Genomic DNA, 17965 nt, shown 5'->3' with positions numbered 1-17965 from the left:
ACAAGGAGAAGCTCTACAGCAACCTCAATGGTTTAAAACCAATCTAAACACTGTCTCACACTCTCTAATCCTATCTAATCCAAAACAATCTAATCTAATCTCAAAATTCCTCCCTGAAGTACAAAGGTCAGCGCTGCATGGTAGAACTTTTCTTTCTACTTCACCTCTTCCTTCAGGGTCACTTGGTCCCGGTCAGCATATTAAGGCGTTCTTCATACAGCTATGCCCAGCAGGGTCACCCAGGGGTCATACCTACGCACGTCCTGAGGTCGTCGGCGAGCCGGTATCCGTGGCTGCAGGAGCAGAGGGGGCCGCTGGTGGTGTGTTCACACTGGTGAGAGCAGCCGCCATTGTCCTTCTCACAGCCATTCACGATCTCCATCTCAATACCTGAGTGGAGACTACCGTTAAAGGCCTATATGTGCAAAGAAGCCCTGAAACTCTGTGTGTGTGTGTGTGTGTGTGTGTGTGTGTGTGTGTGTGTGTGTACTCACGGTAGCACTGCCTCCCATCTGCGCCCAGCTCAAAGCCGGGGTTACACACACACCTGAAGGATCCTGGCATGTTCACGCAGCGATGCGCACACCTGCCCTGTTTGGACACACACTCGTCCACATCTATGGTAGAACACACACATGTCTCACACATCAATTATAGAATCAACAACAAAGGCACACAGAATTATATGTGTCTGAAGACCATCTGGCATGTGGCAAACCTGAAGTGGGGGAGTGAAGAATGTCACTCACTTGAAAACGAAGTTAGTGTGACTAACTAGGACATCAATGGCCTGCTAATGGCAACGTCTCCAAAGTCTGTCAATGTCTCCTATTTGTGTGAGTGTGTGTGTGTGTGTGTGTGTGTGTGTATGTTTACCATCACAGTTCTTGTGGTCTATGGCCAGTGTGTATCCAGGCCTGCAGCTACATGACATGAATCCATTCTCATGGACACACAGATGGGCACATCCCCCATTACCCTCCAAACAGCGATCCTTCACTGTACACACACACACACACACACACACACACACACACACACACACACACACACACACACACACACACACACACACACACACACAGCTGAGAACATTCCCCACTACCCTCCAAACAACAATTCTTCACTGTATACACACATACACACACAGCAGAGCACATCCCCATTAACCTCCAAACAGCAATCCTTCACTGTACAGCACACACACACACACACACACACACACACACACACATACACACACACACACTGTCAAGCGGCTCGCCCGATTACTAGAGCACACCTGTTCCACATTACCAAACCTCCATATAAACCTGAACTCTGCAGCACTTCTTCATGAAGTATTTCACCTGGTCTATTTGTCTTGTGATTTTCTCTCTATGGTTACACCTGGTCTGTTTGTATTGTGATATTCTCTCTATGGTTACACCTGGTCTATTTGTATTGTGATTTTCTCTCTATGGTTACACCTGGTCTGTTTGTATTGTGATTTTCTCTCTATGGTTACACCTGGCCTGTTTGTATTGTGATATTCTCTCTATGGTTACACCTGGTCTGTTTGCATTGTGATATTCTCTCTATGGTTACACCTGGTCTGTTTGCATTGTGATATTCTCTCTATGGTTACACCTGGTCTGTTTGTATTGTGATATTCTCCCTATGGTTACACCTGGCCTGTTTGTATTGTGATTTTCTCTCTGTGGTTACACCTGGCCTGTTTGTATTGTGATATTCTCTCTATGATTACACCTGGCCTGTTTGTATTGTGATATTCTCTCTATGGCAGGCGTACTCAACTAAATTTGTCCGCGGTCCAATTTTGGCAGATACCTGTGACCTGAGGTCCGGTGCGGCGGGGGTGGCGAACGTAAGTTGTTGAGCCGGGGGGGGGTGGCGAACGTAAGTTGTTGAGCGGGGGTGGCGAACGTAACACTCGTGACGGATGGTTACACCTGGTCTGTTTGTATTGTGATATTCTCTCTATGGTTACCCCTGGCCTGTTTGTATTGTGATTATCTCTCTATGGTTACACCTGGTCTGTTTGTATTGTGATTTTCTCTCTATGGTTACACCTGGCCTATTTGTATTGTGATTTTCTCTCTATGGTTACACCTGGTCTGTCACTCTACTGTTTCGGTTGGATTTGTCATGTGGTGTACCTGTGTCCGGCTTTTACTGTTCTATTGTCGTTTTGATCTGGACTGTGTTTGGATTCTGGTTTTGTGCCTTCACTACTGATCTGGTTTTGACCCTTGTGCTACTTGACTACACCTCTGCTTAAACCCTATTCACTGAAAGTCTGCACTTATCCAGTGTTACGCTCCAAAATGTCACACACACACGTATTTTACCTTATCAAAGTAAATCTTTGGTTAAACATTTGTCACATATTATATTTATGTAGAATTTATTTAACTCTAAACATAAATCCTAAACTATATTTCCAAAGTCCAGCCCTAAAACCTAACTATAGAATCGAACCTTATTTTAACTATAAACCATAAACACCAAGTCTAATACTAAGCCCTAGGAGGCCTGACCCTAACCTCAGTAACTCTGAAAGAAGGTTTTCCACTGGTGACATTACAGTCGTTTCATTTCCGCAGGTGTCCACGTGTGTGCACTTACACTCGCAGTGTCTGCCGTCACTCTGGAGCTGGTAGTCACGGCGACACTGGCATTTGTAGGTGTCGTTGCCCAGATCTACACACCTGTGCTCACAGCCTCCATTCAGCACTGAGCAAGAGTTCAGCGCTGCAGAGTAACGCAAAGACAGATGACACCAGCAAACACACACGCAAAGAGATGGTTAGAAATATCAAATGTAGCTTGATGTGTGTGGCAAGATCATTTTTCAGATGCATGTTGACAGCTTGTAATGGGCAACCCAGATTTCTCAGTCGATTCCAATTTGAATCCGACTCAAAGAGATGTTGGGATCATGTTATGGAAATCTCCTGTTCTATCACTCTCTATCTGTCTCTCTGATTGATGGCATCTCTGAAAGCACAGGTCAGAACTGCTGTCTCATGCTGATGACATCGCCAGACATGTCTCAGAATGATGATGTGGCAAGCAGTGGTGAAGACAGCCAGAGAATGATGAGTTATGCAGAGGTAATGGAGCAGAGACAGGCAGGCCTTCACTCTCATACCCAGGGACAGGCACCCAGGAGAGGGGATCAGGAACAAGTGTTTCTCCTCTTCCTATGGAATCCTCCACATGACACAAATCATCTGTGCTTTTGTGCTTATGGACCCAGAACTGCAAACTGTGTGTGAGTGTGTGTGCATGTTTATACATACAAAAAACTAGGTTGTGTAAGATTGATCAGTGAGCATCACTTGAAAAGCTTTAGTCACAAAACACATGTGCACATATTGAAGAGTTTGTGTGTGTGTGTGTGTGTGTGTGTGTGTGTGTGTGTGTGTGTGTGTGTGTGTGTGTGTGTGTGTGTTTGCATGCATGTGTGTGTTTGTGTATACAATGACATTGTAGCACTGGGTTGTGTAACATTGATCAATGAGCATCACTTGAAAAGCTTTAGTCACAAAACACGCGCACACACATTGAAGAGTTTGTCTGTGTGTGTGTGTGTGTGTGTGTGTGTGTGTGTGTGTGTGTGTGTGTGTGTGTGTGTGTGTGTGTGTACGTGTGTGAGAGAGAAGGTCTTACCTATGCACGTACGAGCATCAGCATGCATGCGAAACCCCTCCCTGCACTCACAGTGGTACGACCCAGGAGTGTTAACACACTTCTGCTGACAGCCTCCGTTCATCTCCATACACTCATCTATATCTGTACACACACACACACACACACACACACACACACACACACACACACAGTGATGTCAGTAACGCGTTACTCTAATCTTACCACTTTTTTCGGTAACGAGTAATATAACGCGCTACTATTTCCAGTCCAGTAATCAGATTAAAGTTACTTATCAAAGTAACAGTGCGTTATTATTTTTATTTTCCCCAGTAAAAATATTTATTTTGATTTCTTCTTGGCTCAGTTCTACTTTTGCGTCTGACCGTAGCGCTCGACTCCGCACGCTGCGCGCGACCCTGTGAGAGCGCGAGCGCGTTTTACAAGTCATTTTGTGCAGTGTTGTCCGTAACGATATGTGGTAGTATAAAGAAATACCCCTCAAAAACAGGGGAAGGAGCATTTACCTGACGAATTTTAATGTTGCTTTGTGTTCCACGTTTGAAAAGTGCTGGAATTTTGACTAACGTAGCCTACTTTAAAAAGCTTGAAATTGTAATGGCATTTAGTTTCACAACAAATAGCTGTCTGACTGAACAGTTCGCTTGTATTACGTGTACAAATAAATTTGCAAATAATACCGCGCAGCTACACAAACGTACTGTCAGGAGATACTGTAGCTACGGACAGACACTTGGCTATTCAAGGTGTCTTGGCCCTTTAAGTGACACTGGGGGTGCGGAGCCTGCGCGCGCCAGGGTTGCGTTATCAATAAAGTTTCCCTCCACGGGATTTTTGGATTAAGCAGTTTCTGCCTCGGTTCGAACCTGCTTCAATACATTGTTAATGTTAAAAATGCACTTCCAATAAAGTGAGTATTGAAAAAAATTATTTTGCTGCTGAATGTAACTATTAAAGTAACTTGTAATCTAACGTAGTTACTTTTAAAATCAAGTAATCAGTAACTTTTAAAAGGAGTAATCAGTAATCGGATTACTTTTTCAAGGTAACTATGCCAGCACTGCACACACACAGGGAATAAAGGTAATTAAAATAATTAAATACTGACAGGGCACTATTTTATTACCTTACACCTTGGTGAACAGGGCCACGGGCAGCGTGATACAGCACTAGAGTGTTTATCAGCCACACTGCAGTTTGAGCCATGATGAAGAGCCACAATTAAAGCCACAGTTAGACAACACAAATAAAATCTGCTGTTCCTTGCTGAATTCTGTTCAATGGTAGAATGCACCAGAATTCTCAAGGTACCTCCGTTCTGGATTGTCCATTTGGAACGTTTTATCGTTCTAAAAGAAAAAAGTTTTCCGTGTCGATGAAGAGAAACAGATCTTGTCCTCTCATGAGGAACGTTGCCCAAACGCTACCTTAACGTTACAGCATGGCTAATTAAGATTTAGAGTACGTCTGCTAAACACATTGTACCTGCATCCTGTCTGTGCATGTGTGTGCATGTATGCATTTATGTGTGGATGTTGGTGGGGGGGGTATGTGTGTGTGGTGTGTATTTGTGTGTGTGAACATAATTAAGGACAGCTCCAACATAGCTGATGGGTCTCCTTACACATGTCACATGTATATCTCTAGTTTCAGTTCCTCCGGCAAGCACATGCCTTCGATTAGAAGGGGCAGTACATGTCGTATTCAGGTTTGGCCCCTCTTCCTCTTACCTGAAGAGTTTGACCTGTGACTCATGACCTGTGTGAATCAACAGGAAGCCACATCAACCTGCCAGCCGCATCACGTCACTGAAGGGGAGACACTGAACTTCACTTCCATACAGAGTGTCCCGAATAGAAATCAATCAAAACCCAATTCTATACACACATTTGCCACATCTGCCCGGGGTATCTCGTCTGCAGTAAGAAAGAAAAACTACCCTGGAGAGGGGAGAGGATACTGATTTTTTCAGAAGATTCATAGCAACCTGTCACAGCCTGAGGTACAACAACTAAGTCTGAATCCTCCTTTATAATTCTTTTTTTCCTTTTCAGTTGCTCAGTACTGTTGATTAATGACTGTTAATATGATGTTTTATAACTCTTTTTTTTCTACTTATTTTCTGCTATGTTTGGTTGCTTTGGCAAGAATCTAACTTATTCATGCCAATAAAGCATTGTTGGGTTTAATTGAATTTAATTAAGAGAGGGAGTGGGGGGGGGGGGGGTTAAAGACAGAAGCCATACGTTTTGAGTGTTCAATCTATATGCGAACATGCCATGTTAAAAGATGCAGTGTGTGTGTCTTTTCTTAAGTGAGTAATGGGTAAAAGGGGGCTGAGTGAAAAAACATGCTGCATCTCCTGAGGTTCATTGCTCTCCTGTTGCAGTTATCTCTCCTCCACCCTCCCTTCTCTTCCTCCACCCTCCCTTCTCTTCCTCCACCCTCCCTTCCTTTCCCATCTCTAACTCTCTCTGGTCATTCCATAACTTTTCTTCTAAAACAACATAGAACCACTGTGTTTTTTTTTAACACACATTCATTCAGAGCTGAGGCCACTCATACCTGCTCACACACACACACACACACACACACACACACACACACGCACACACACACGCACACGCACACACACACGCACACACACGTGCGTGCCCAGACACACACATTCCTTCAGAGCTGAGCTGTTCTTTTTGTGAGAGTGACCAGAGACCTCTCTCCCTTCACACACTGCACCCACAAAACACTTAGGTGGCATGTGAACACAAACAACATGCACAGCATACCAGTTTCATATTTTGCTTCTAAAGCATTTAGAAGTGTATTTTCTTTCTCTCTCTCTGTGTGTGTGTGTGTGTGTGTGTGTGTGTGTGTGTGTGTGTGTGTGTGTGTGTGTGTGTGTGTGTGTTTGCATCCACATATGGTCATCCTAATGTCATAGGTGTAGATTATCTGTATTGTTATAACTGGGTCATTGAGTAACATTGCTAACATTAGGTGGCACATTTAAAATATAACTAAGCCAGAGTAACTCATTTGAATTAAACTAATACATATGTATGTTGCACTGTGATAGACTTGGTTTGCATAATGGTAGCAAAAATGAAACTCAAACAAAGCACAAGTGCCTCAACTTAAACACAGTAACTCAAATTTGATCACACATGTGGCTTATGATGTGAAGAAACCAATATAAGCTGGTACAGGGAGCCGTGGTCATTGACGTTTCACTAAAGATAGAAACAATCAGAGAGGCAGAGTAAGAAAAGGAAGAATGAGAAATGAGACAAAGAACAATTATTTCAGATTAAATACGGGCGACTGTCATTTTCTTGTCTATGGTTTGACAATGAGGGACGTGGGACTTCGAGTTCAGCCCAACCTAAGCAGATTCAGATTTTTTTTATCTGAATGGGCTTTTTGTAGAATTGCAAGACACATACACACATTAGGGGGGAATCTATGTTGTGGCCACACTAAAAGACCCTCATTGTTGACATGGTCCATCAGAACAATGCAATCCAACTGCGTGACTTACTGCATCAGCCTCACTTCCACTGATCATGTCCTAAAATGCAACAGAATGCGAATAAAGCCACTATACAGTTAAGTGCCTTTTGACCCTAACTGGGTCAATGAGCAAAGGAACCAGTATGTACAGATGGATGTTCAATACTGCATAAAGCTTTCTTTCTGTACCACTTACAAAGTATTTTTCCACAGAAAATGTTTCAACTGGACCACATGAATATATTTACATGGATGATGATGGGTTCAGTCTGACCAAACAAATGAGGAGAGGCTGGAATGTGATTGACCAACAAGCCATTGTTGCAGTTCCTGGACAGCATGGTGGCGATGTCTCATTATGTGCTACCATCAGCAATCATGGGCTTCTCCCCCATCGTGCCACATAATCATGGGCTTCTCCACCATAATGCCACATTGGGGTCATACAGAGTTGTATAGTAACGAAGTAGAACTACTTCACTACTGTACTTAAGTACTAAAATGCTGTATCTGTACTTTACTGGAGTATTATTTTTTTCTCCTACTTCCACTTTTACTTCACTACATATTTTCCATCAGTTTAATACTTTTACTCCGATATATTTTTACGTGCTGTATAGTTACTCGTTACAATTATATACATGTTAGCTGGCGCTGTCACCGGGTCAAGCGATCAGGCTGTCTTATGAAAACTGCGCATGCTCCGGTCGCGTCTCGTTAACTCTGCTGCTGCCTTCACTGAACACTTGAGCTTCGTAATCTAGGTTCACTTGACACGCTGTTACTGCGGCAAGGGTCCGCGCGGCAAAAATGACGCAATCGCGGTGGCTCCGCCCATGCGCGTTAACCACGCGCGCAGTCGCGTCGCGAGGTCGTGCACCTCTCGATTTTTGTGCGTGTGAAGTTACAAGGTGGAATTCATGCACTTGTACGGCACTTTGAAGGTCCATTTTCAGTATTTTCCAGCACCTTCAGCTTCATTTACATATTTATACAAATACACATATATTCGAAATTATTCCAAATAATTCGCTTTTTATCTCATTAAAAGAGATGGTACCGTGTTTGGTAACAGCAGAAGAGCGCAGTAAGCACTAGTTAGGTTAGATATCTTAACTAACCTAATTATGTTCATGGCGTGCTGCAGAATTCACTTAACATTAGCTGGCAATAAAGGCGACGTGCTGACTAATCATGTGCCCATTTTATAGTATAGTGTTTTTATAGGGTAAGGGCATTTATTGGGGGTAAACGCAGGGCAGTAAGCTCACCCTTAGAATCCGACGGACGGATTTTACGTCCAAAATACACCTCGTTTTCTCAGCTAAATTATGGCGAATTTGTACTTTTGCGTCAAACCTACAACGTAGCGGGACATAGGTTATCTGTTTTTTGTGTACGAAGTGTTAACCCCAGTTTTTTAAGTACATACAGAACACTTGTATTTGTGATCTTTGACATCTTTGATTTGTAAGTGATATATAAAAACAATTGATAATCAAACTTTGATGGCTTTCTTTAATTAATTCAAAACACAATACTTGTACTTTTTACTTTCAGTACTTGAGTAATAAATTTTAGACTAAACTACTTGCAATACTCAAGTACAAAAAATGCTGAATACTTCTGTACTTCTACTTAAGTAAAGTTTTTAAAGAACACTTCAACTTCTACTCAAGTAAATGTTTTGATAGAGTACTTGTACTTTTACTCAAGTATGGGTCTCGAATACTTTATACAACACTGGGGCCATACAGCACTCAACATCTGACATCTGTAAGTGATATTGTGTTAGGGCGTGACTGGGAGGATTATGAACAGACAGGGCATGTTTTCACATTGTTTTGTTTAGTTTGTGTGTGTGTGTGTGTGTGTGTGTGTGTGTGTGTGTGTGTGTGTGTGTGTGTGTGTGTGTGTGTGTGTGTGTGTGTGTGTGTGTGTGTGTGTGTGATTACTCCGTAATGTGTCCTGATTGTGTGTGATTACCTCGACAGGTCTTGCTGTCTTCTTCCAATGAGCTTCCATCAGGACACTTACAGTAGAAGCTACCGATAGTGTTACAGCACAGGGCCTCACAGCCGCCATTAGATTTCTCACATTCGTTCACATCTGGAGGGAGAGAGACAGAATGGTGAGAGAAAGAGAGAAAGAAAGAGGGAATGAGAGAGAGAGAGAGATGGGGACAGAAGGAGAGAGACAGACAAAGAAAGGAAGAAAGAGAGGGAGAGAAATAGACAGAAAATATATAATTCTTCATATAGCAAATAAACAAAAATGAATTCATGACTTATTCCTAATGAGTACTGGTAGTTTTGAGAAAAAATTGATGCTCTAGAACAGGGGTACTTAACCTGGGGGGGGGGGGGTCGTCGCGACGTACTTCCAAGGGGGTCGCGAATGTGACACAAAATAAGGTGTTTTCTGAGTTAAATGTGCGACGAATCAGGTTTGGAGCTAAATTTTGTTGTTCTTTACTCAGCCTGGACCATGGACGTAATTTTGATTTCAAAAGTGGGGGGGACATAGATTCGACGCTATTTAAATATTTGGTTTTAACCGTAAAAACTGGGGGGGACCAAAGCCGGCTTTTGAAAAAGTGGGGGGGACATGTCCCCCCCGTCCCCCCCCAAAATTACGTCTGTGGCCTGGACAAGCGGAGCCACAACGTGCATGCGTGAACCTGAATCAAGACTCAGAATGAGGCAGGTTGATTCAGTAAAGTTTATTGAATCAAACTGCCTCATTGTGGCTCCGCTCGTCCAGGCTGGATTAACATGGAGTGTTTTGTAGAACGTCGAACTGAAAGTGGGGATGCAAAACGCCCACTTCCAGGAACTTCAGAACAGGAAAAAAACGAGAAAGTGAGAAAATATGAAAAGTACTTAGAATATGGATTTACGCAGACAAGCGAAGGAGAGGATGCACGACCGCAGTGTGTTCAGGGTTGCCAACTTTTCAAGATCGCTTGGAGTGAGATTTGAACCTGGAGGGGGTGGCGAGTGTAAATTGTTACCGGGCGGGTGTACAATGGACACAAATTAAGTGTTATATCGCGATCGATTGATCACCGGTGATTGAACTAGTAACTCATTGAATCATAGATATGGATCAGAGGTAAATAAACTAGTTTTTTTCGGCGTGAGAAATTGGATGTGTGGCGTGAGAGCGTGTGAAAATAGTCAAATTCGTGTGTCTCAGGCTCAATGCGTGAGAGTTGGCAACCCTGTCTTGTTTGTGGCGAAGTGCTAGCCAAGGAAAGTCTCAGGCCCTCCAAGTTGCTACGCCATTTGCAGACGAAGCATTCGAGTTTGCAATCAAAAGCTGTGAAGTGTTTAGAACGTAAACGGGGGGGGGGGGGCTTCGCGAAATTTACCGGAGCCTAAAAGGGGGTCGCACAGTGAAAAAGGTTAAGAACCCCTGCTCTAGAAACACATGACACAAAAGTAACAATGAGAAGTAGGCCTATCTATAACAGTCCCCATCAGAGGACAATGTACTCCGTGGGAATTTCAGGATTTATGCGTGTCGAGTGTTGGGTACAGAGTACGGGGTGCACCAGACCAAGAGCACAGGATACCTCTGAGTACGTTCTTTAGTGTTCAATTGATTAATAAACAAAGCGAGAGTAAAAAGAAAGAAAAGGAAATGGTTTCCAGTCATAAAACAATTGGACAGAGCTGTAATGTCTCCTGGAGGAATATAAGCAGTTTCTGTAGCAACTACCCCACTAGACTAAACCGCAACCAGCCGGTCACTCAAACGTGTTCTCTTACAGCCCGCCCTCCTTCTGCCCTACACCACCCTTAAATACCCTGAGCCCCGCCCTGGGCTAAACCAACATACTGGGTAGGTGGGTCTTACAGAGGAAAGATAAAATTAATTATGTTCTACATCATACACTGTGTCTGAACCTTAAATCCAGCTTAGTCCGATGGCCATTGTTAGCTCATTTTACCGGTAAGTACATATTCATGTCCTGTTCCTTTTGTCCCCAGTTGTCTTTCTGTAGCTCCCCCTACCCTTACACCATAATGGGCCCTTCTGACATGTCTAAGGGCTGGAGATGTTCCACCCCACGCTCTTTGGTGGGGGTTTCTGGTACGTCCAGACTCTGTAACAATATTCTATAGTTCAGTGTTCTATGGGGCAGTTCTCTGACCTCATCACACTATCCTTAATAAATAAATCTTGTAAACAAGAAATATCTGTACTAAAAAAAAAAAAAAGGTTTTCACCACATCAGGTCAGCTTAGTTTGGCTTGTATCAAGAATATGTATATGTGAACAAACATTTTAGTAAATGGTATTAAACTGAAAAGATGTTTCAGAAATGTGTCCTGATGACCTTATGACTCAAATAAAATATTACAAAACAAAAATAATACGTCCCAGTTCCAAAGAGCACAATGTGGCTCATAAACTGGGTAATTGGAGGTCAAAGGGCACTTCACAAGTTAATTTGCCTTATACCACTGACACAACACAGATGCCTCCTGACAAATCTGGCAATTACAGGGACTGAGTTTGCACATAAACGTCAACAGGTATGAAAATCCCCCACTGACGGACAAACGAGCTGGTACTGATGTCTGTTTGTTCTCTTAACCCCACATACACCTCTCATTCTGACAGACACACACAGGCACACACACACACGCGCGCAAAGGCGCACACACACACACACACACAAGCAAGCAGGTTAAATAGTTTCCAGCTTGCTTGTGTATTTACCTCTTGTTAGTCATTTCCTTTTGTATCAGGTCTGTAATAATGTCTGCTATCTGTACTCTTTAACACGCACGCACACATACACACACGCAAACACAAGATTATGAGGTAATGCCAAGGTGCATTTCTAGACTTCCTCCGTGTTATATGCTGCTTTTAAACTGATCTTATAATGACCAATACCACAAGATAAGTGATGACACCCACCAGATGCCATTGACTTTTCACAGTGGCAATGAAGTTTAGTGTATGTGTTGGACACATGTAGCAACCTATGTAGACAAATGGGAGTTTAGTGGTAACAACTATCAGGGCCGGGTTTTTTTTTGGTGTGTGGTGTGTGGTGTGTGTGTGTATGTGTGTGTGTGTGTGTGTGTGTGTGTGTGTGTGTGTGTGTGTGTGTGTGTGTGTGTGTGTGTGTGTGAGTGAGTGCTATAGCAGCCCACAGGTCAGGGTTTCTGGGCTAACCAGGAGAAACATGCCTCCTCAGCCACATACAGCTTCAACAACTCCCACAGCACACACACACTTCCACAGAGTATGTACATGAATTACTGATCCTCCATGACAGCCCTGTCCCATGGCATACATTATGTTACTGCTCTCTGAACTCTACACACACACACACACACACACACACACACACACACACACACACACACACACACACACAGTCTTTCTGACCCCCCCCCCTCTGTAATATGTGTGTCTAAAGCATGTTGAGTTGCATGTATGTAGGTGCTATACAAATAAAGATGATTATTTTTTTATTATTATATGCACACATACACTTGCTGTAGATTGCATGTCTGTATTTGTAGGCCGAGAAGCAGGAAGAGTACTCCACTCCTTCTGGAACACCAAGGGCAAAAGATCTCCAGTGCTCATCTGCAGAGCCTTAGAAACCAAGGATGGGTCGCCATGCCAATATCCCAGGCCCCACCCACACTTGGTCTCTGACGCTACACATAGTGATCTATATTATCAGCTGACAGGAAGTTCCATATGGACCAGAAGGTCATGGGTTTGAATCTCAGCGATGCGGTAGCCTTCTGTGGCCAAAAGTCCAAGACATCCAACAGGTCTGGAGAGGGAAAAACATCCGAGTGCCTCCAGCAACAAGTGCAGAGCAGACAAAGTGTGGTCGTCTGCTGGGTCAATTACACATAATGAGGTAGTTAGTGCGCCCCAAGCGTCTTTAGCTGTCCAGTACCCTTGGCCCCCAACACTCCTCACACCTCCTCACTCAACACTCCTCACACCTCCTCCCCAACACTCCTCACACCTCCTCCCCAACACTCCTCACACCTCCTCCCCCAACACTCCTCACACCTCCTCACTCAACACTCCTCACACCTCCTCGCCCAACACTCCTCACACCTCCTCGCCCAACACTCCTCACATCTCCTCGCCCAACACTCCTCACACCTCCTCACTCAACACTCCTCACATCTCCTCGCCCAACACTCCTCACACCTCCTCACCCAACACTCCTCACCACCTCCTCCCCAAACCTACTCCGCAACACTCCTCACACCTCCTCCCCAACACTCCTCAAACCTACTCCGCAACACTCCTCACACCTCCTCCCCAACATTCCTCACACCTCCTCCCCCACACTCCTCACATTTCCTCCCCAACACTCCTCACACCTCCTCCTCCACACTCCTCATTAATTACAGTGCTCTCCCGGCTACAGACAGGTCAGCTGCTCAACCAGCTAGGGACGAGTGTAGCTAGGAACCTTCAGAGGAACGCTGTAGTGTCATCGGACTCCTCCTTCTCTCATAACTCCATGATGGATCCAGTTTCATTGATCTTTCACCATCATGACTCCAAGACCCCAAGCCCTCTGACTCAGACCTTCATCCAGTTAGAGATGTGTTGGTAGATAACATGAACACATACGCTTCTCTATGCCATTACACATGACCTTGTGTGAGGTGTGTTTAGTGTTGTTAGTGAGAAGGAGAGACTCACACACACACACACAGGCTAACAAACACACGCTCACACACCGATGTGCACACTCTGGACCACTCCACACTTACAGATAAAGAGTTTACCAGCATGGATTCAGGTTACATTTACTTAATGAGGCTTAATTTTCCTCTGCACTCCATGTGTTTTGAAACAGCAACACTCCTCACACAGAGATCTCATTTAGCCCATCCCAAAGGGATCCTCTCCACACATTCCCACATTCCCACATGCACACACACACACACACACACACACACACACACACACACACACACACACACACTCAGCGCTGAGTGAAAACACTTCACACTCAGACACCTCTGAGGCAGATTCAAAGGTAACACATGCTATCCAGAATTCAGACAAGAAAAACTCTGATTTTGACTGGTTTTTAATTCATTCATACCTATTTCAGATTTCAGGGTATGTCCATTCATACCTTTCAGCAGAAAGAAAGAAAGAAATTCAGAAATGTGTGCTTACGACTGTACACTTTAAAATCTCCCTCTAACACACACACACACACACACACACACACACACACACTCTCTCTCTCTCTCTCTCTCTCTCTTTCTCTCTCTCTCTCTCTCTCTCTCCTTCTTTCTTTCTTTCTTAAAATTTTCTAATTACTTTACCTCAGTGCTCTTAGTATCAGGATAAGCTAAATGTTTATGCTATAAACGTTTATGCTTTTGTGCCACTATGAATGCAATGTGCAGTAAACCCTTACCTCACAAAATAACACATTTTACTCAGGAGATCTGAAGAGTTAGGCAGCCACTCATGCAGAGGCCCATAGGACAATCTCCTGTCCATAGGTGTCACGGTACGGCGGCCCCCTACTGGTCGCCCCCGTCTACAGCAGCAGCTTGTCATGTGGGTGTGGCGTTGTGTTCGTCCCTCAGGTGGGCGGAGCCCGCGATCCGTCTCACCTGAGGGTCGTTTGTTCGTCTATATATGTCTTGTCTTTGTACCAGTTGACTGCTGGTTATTATATCCTTAATTCGGATCAGTTCACGGGTTTTGGTTTGCGCACTTTACATATTAAACCATCCTATTTCCCTGAGACTTGGCGTGATCGCTTCCATTTATTTTCGCTCACCCTGCCCGTCACAGAATAACCAGCCACCTTCGGAAGCCGCCAGTCTCCTTTGCTTTTTCCTTCGTTCGTGGTCATGTCTCGTGGTAAGTGTTTGTCTGCGTGGTGTTGTATGTTTCATATGAGAGTGAGCTGGGTCGGTCTCCACTCGTCCCGCCGTGTTTAAATGTTCGTTTATCTAGTGTATTGTTTGAAACACGGCGAGGACTGGAGTCCGTTACCCCCGTAAAGCTCCTCTTTTATGGATGTGCGTTTCGTTTTTTTTGTCGTAATGTGTGTGTGTGGACAGCGGGACCGAAGCGTGCTGCACACACACGTTTGAATGTTGTGCGTGTGAGACGCGAGTGCTTCTCGGCATTGTCGCCTCGCTCTCTGTGTTGCGTTTGTATGTTGTGAGCGACTGCGAGCTGGGGAGACGCGTCCCTGTGGACCGTGACGCGAGTATCACTCGCTTTTGTCGCCTCGCTCCCCATGTGTTCCGTGTTGGAATTGGGGAGCGACTGCGAGCCGGAGTGGTTGCGTCACCATTTACAGAGCGCGCGTGTGTTGGTCCTGTCCATTTGTCTTTTGTATTTTGTCTTTTTGTGTTCGTTTTGTTTTAGCGTGCTTGTGAACTGTTGAATGTAATTCCACACATGCTCCTCCCCCTTGAGTGTGTGTGTGTGGGGGTGGACCAGTGATGGTCCCGTGCTACGGGGAGTGGCACGGAGGGCGTCGCTCCTAAGGGAGGCCCTGACCAGGGATTCAAGGGTGTTCTCCGGAGCCGGTAGGGGCCCCTCTCCTGATGCATCAGGTGAGTTGTTTGGTGTCCCCTCCTGCTGAGATGGAGACCCCTCCCCCCGGAAGCGGGGTGCCGAGATGGTCAGGGTAAGTGCGCGTCTATGTTTTGTGTTGGTGGATGTGGGTGTGTGTGTGCATTTTGTGTTTTATGTGCAGGTGCTTCTCCCTGGCGGTAGATCGTGGCAGTCCTGGACCTTGTGGGGGTCTCCAGCTGGCAGGAGCCCCCTTATGTTGTAGGGTGACCGGAGCCCGGTCGGAAAGAGCCCCTCCCTAGAGGACTGGGGCCCCCGGATGTTTGGGGACGATAGGGCTCTGGTCCGAAGAGCTCCTGCTGAGGATGGAGATCCTCCCTCCTGCTCGGGGTGACCAGGAGGCCCTTGGGGGCTGTTCCCCAGCCCGCGATAAGGGTACTCTGGGCCTCGGTCTCTGGCGCTCCTGGGTTTGGTGGAGGAGTCCACCTCGTAAAGTCAGGCTCCGGCTGGGGCTGACTCCCCAGGAGGCTGGGGTGGCCCCTAGCAGAAGGCAGGGGCCAGCTCCGGGAGGAGGTAGGTCCAGGAGGTGACTTAGCCACGCCCCAGGGAGGTAACCTGCACACATACACCCCGGACGGACACGGAGCCGTGGCCCGCCGTCCTCGCACCTGTGGGGCTATGCGGCTTAAGGCCGGTTAGGGCGTGAGGGCCCTGTGACCGACCGGGGCGTGGTTTTGTCTTGTTGACGGCCCAGTCGGTCCAGGGTCCCGCCCAGGTAGGCGAGCTAACCTGTTTGTGTTTTGTGTTTCAGCTCCGGGACTACAGGGGGTGTGTCCCTTGTCCCTGCCTGCCTGCCCCTTTGTTTTGTGTGCTGCTGCTGTAGGCCGCACAGCCGGTGGAGGGGAGTGCGGCTTGGAGGGGGGATCTGTCACGGTACGGCGGCCCCCTACTGGTCGCCCCCGTCTACAGCAGCAGCTTGTCATGTGGGTGTGGCGTTGTGTTCGTCCCTCAGGTGGGCGGAGCCCGCGATCCGTCTCACCTGAGGGTCGTTTGTTCGTCTATATATGTCTTGTCTTTGTACCAGTTGACTGCTGGTTATTATATCCTTAATTCGGATCAGTTCACGGGTTTTGGTTTGCGCACTTTACATATTAAACCATCCTATTTCCCTGAGACTTGGCGTGATCGCTTCCATTTATTTTCGCTCACCCTGCCCGTCACAATAGGCCTAAGGGCGATCTCCTGTGTTTCCAAAAGGACATTTCTGTTATTTCCGAGACTGCTTATCCATCAATCAATCAATCAAATTTTTTATATATAGCACTTTTTTCAACAGTTGTTGTTGTATAGATAGCTTATTCCTATATAATTTATTATTATATGGCAGAACTTTTGGATACACTGGCCTGTAAGACCTTGCAAACACATACTCATAGGGCAAAGCATGGAAGATTCTGTGTGTGTGTGTGTGTGTGTGTGTGTGCCACAGGACTCATGAGGACAAGTGGTGAGGTCCAGGACCATGCGATGAACAGCCCTACCGATGCCTTACTAAGAACTGGAAAACCACAGGAGCTGAGCTCAAACTACAGCGCTCAGACACCGATGATCTGATCCAGCTCCGCTCAGTGGGGAAATCACTTCAGGTCCAGAGGCTACTGTAGAACCGCCAGACGGGTGGAATTCGCATTTGGCAAAAAGGTTGTACAGGCTCACTCTGCGATCTGCGATCTGCTTTCACACAGTGTTTTGATGCAACACTAGAAACACTGGAAACACTGGAAACTGTAGGCCTATGTAGTTCAAGCTTAAATAAACTGGGTTCAACTCATTTATCAGTTTGGTACAAATTACAATATACTTGTAAATTTTTTCATGGGAAACTCAGTTTGTCAGTGGTGGTGTTTTTGTTCTATGAAAGTTAGAGGTACACAGATGGAGTTTGAGGTCTTCACTAATCCCACATAATACAAAACATACAGATGTGTCATTCAAATCTTGGTCTCCTAGGGCATTGTGTGGTGCTCTCTTCTCTCTTTTTTATATTTCTCTCTCTCTCTCTCTCTCTCTCTCTCTCTCCTCTCTCTCTCTCTCTCTGTCTCTCTCTGTCTCTCTCTCTCTCTGTCTCTCTCTCTCTCTCTCTCTGTCTCTCTCTGTGTGTGTGTGTGTGTGTGTGTGTGTCTCTCTCTCTCTCTCTCTCTCTCTCTGTGTCTCTGTC

General features: G+C 45.5%; 1 protein-coding gene across 3 annotated transcripts in view; it reads right to left on the bottom strand.

The window, feature by feature from the left end:
- egfem1 (EGF-like and EMI domain containing 1) overlaps nt 1-17965 on the bottom strand; it is a 53271-nt gene that overhangs the window by 26727 nt on the left and 8579 nt on the right. For all 3 annotated transcript variants that reach the window (XM_076977115.1, XM_076977113.1, XM_076977114.1), the window contains exons 5-10: nt 9172-9294; nt 3676-3798; nt 2629-2754; nt 877-999; nt 495-617; nt 253-390 (exon numbers count right to left, since the gene is read on the bottom strand). In XM_076977115.1, coding sequence (XP_076833230.1) covers nt 253-390; nt 495-617; nt 877-999; nt 2629-2754; nt 3676-3798; nt 9172-9294 — 756 coding nt within the window. The remainder of the gene's footprint in view (nt 1-252; nt 391-494; nt 618-876; nt 1000-2628; nt 2755-3675; nt 3799-9171; nt 9295-17965) is intronic.

Source organism: Brachyhypopomus gauderio, chromosome 16 (assembly GCF_052324685.1).
Source record: "Brachyhypopomus gauderio isolate BG-103 chromosome 16, BGAUD_0.2, whole genome shotgun sequence".
NCBI lineage: Eukaryota > Metazoa > Chordata > Actinopteri > Gymnotiformes > Hypopomidae > Brachyhypopomus > Brachyhypopomus gauderio.
This window is presented reverse-complemented; position numbering and strand designations above follow the sequence as displayed.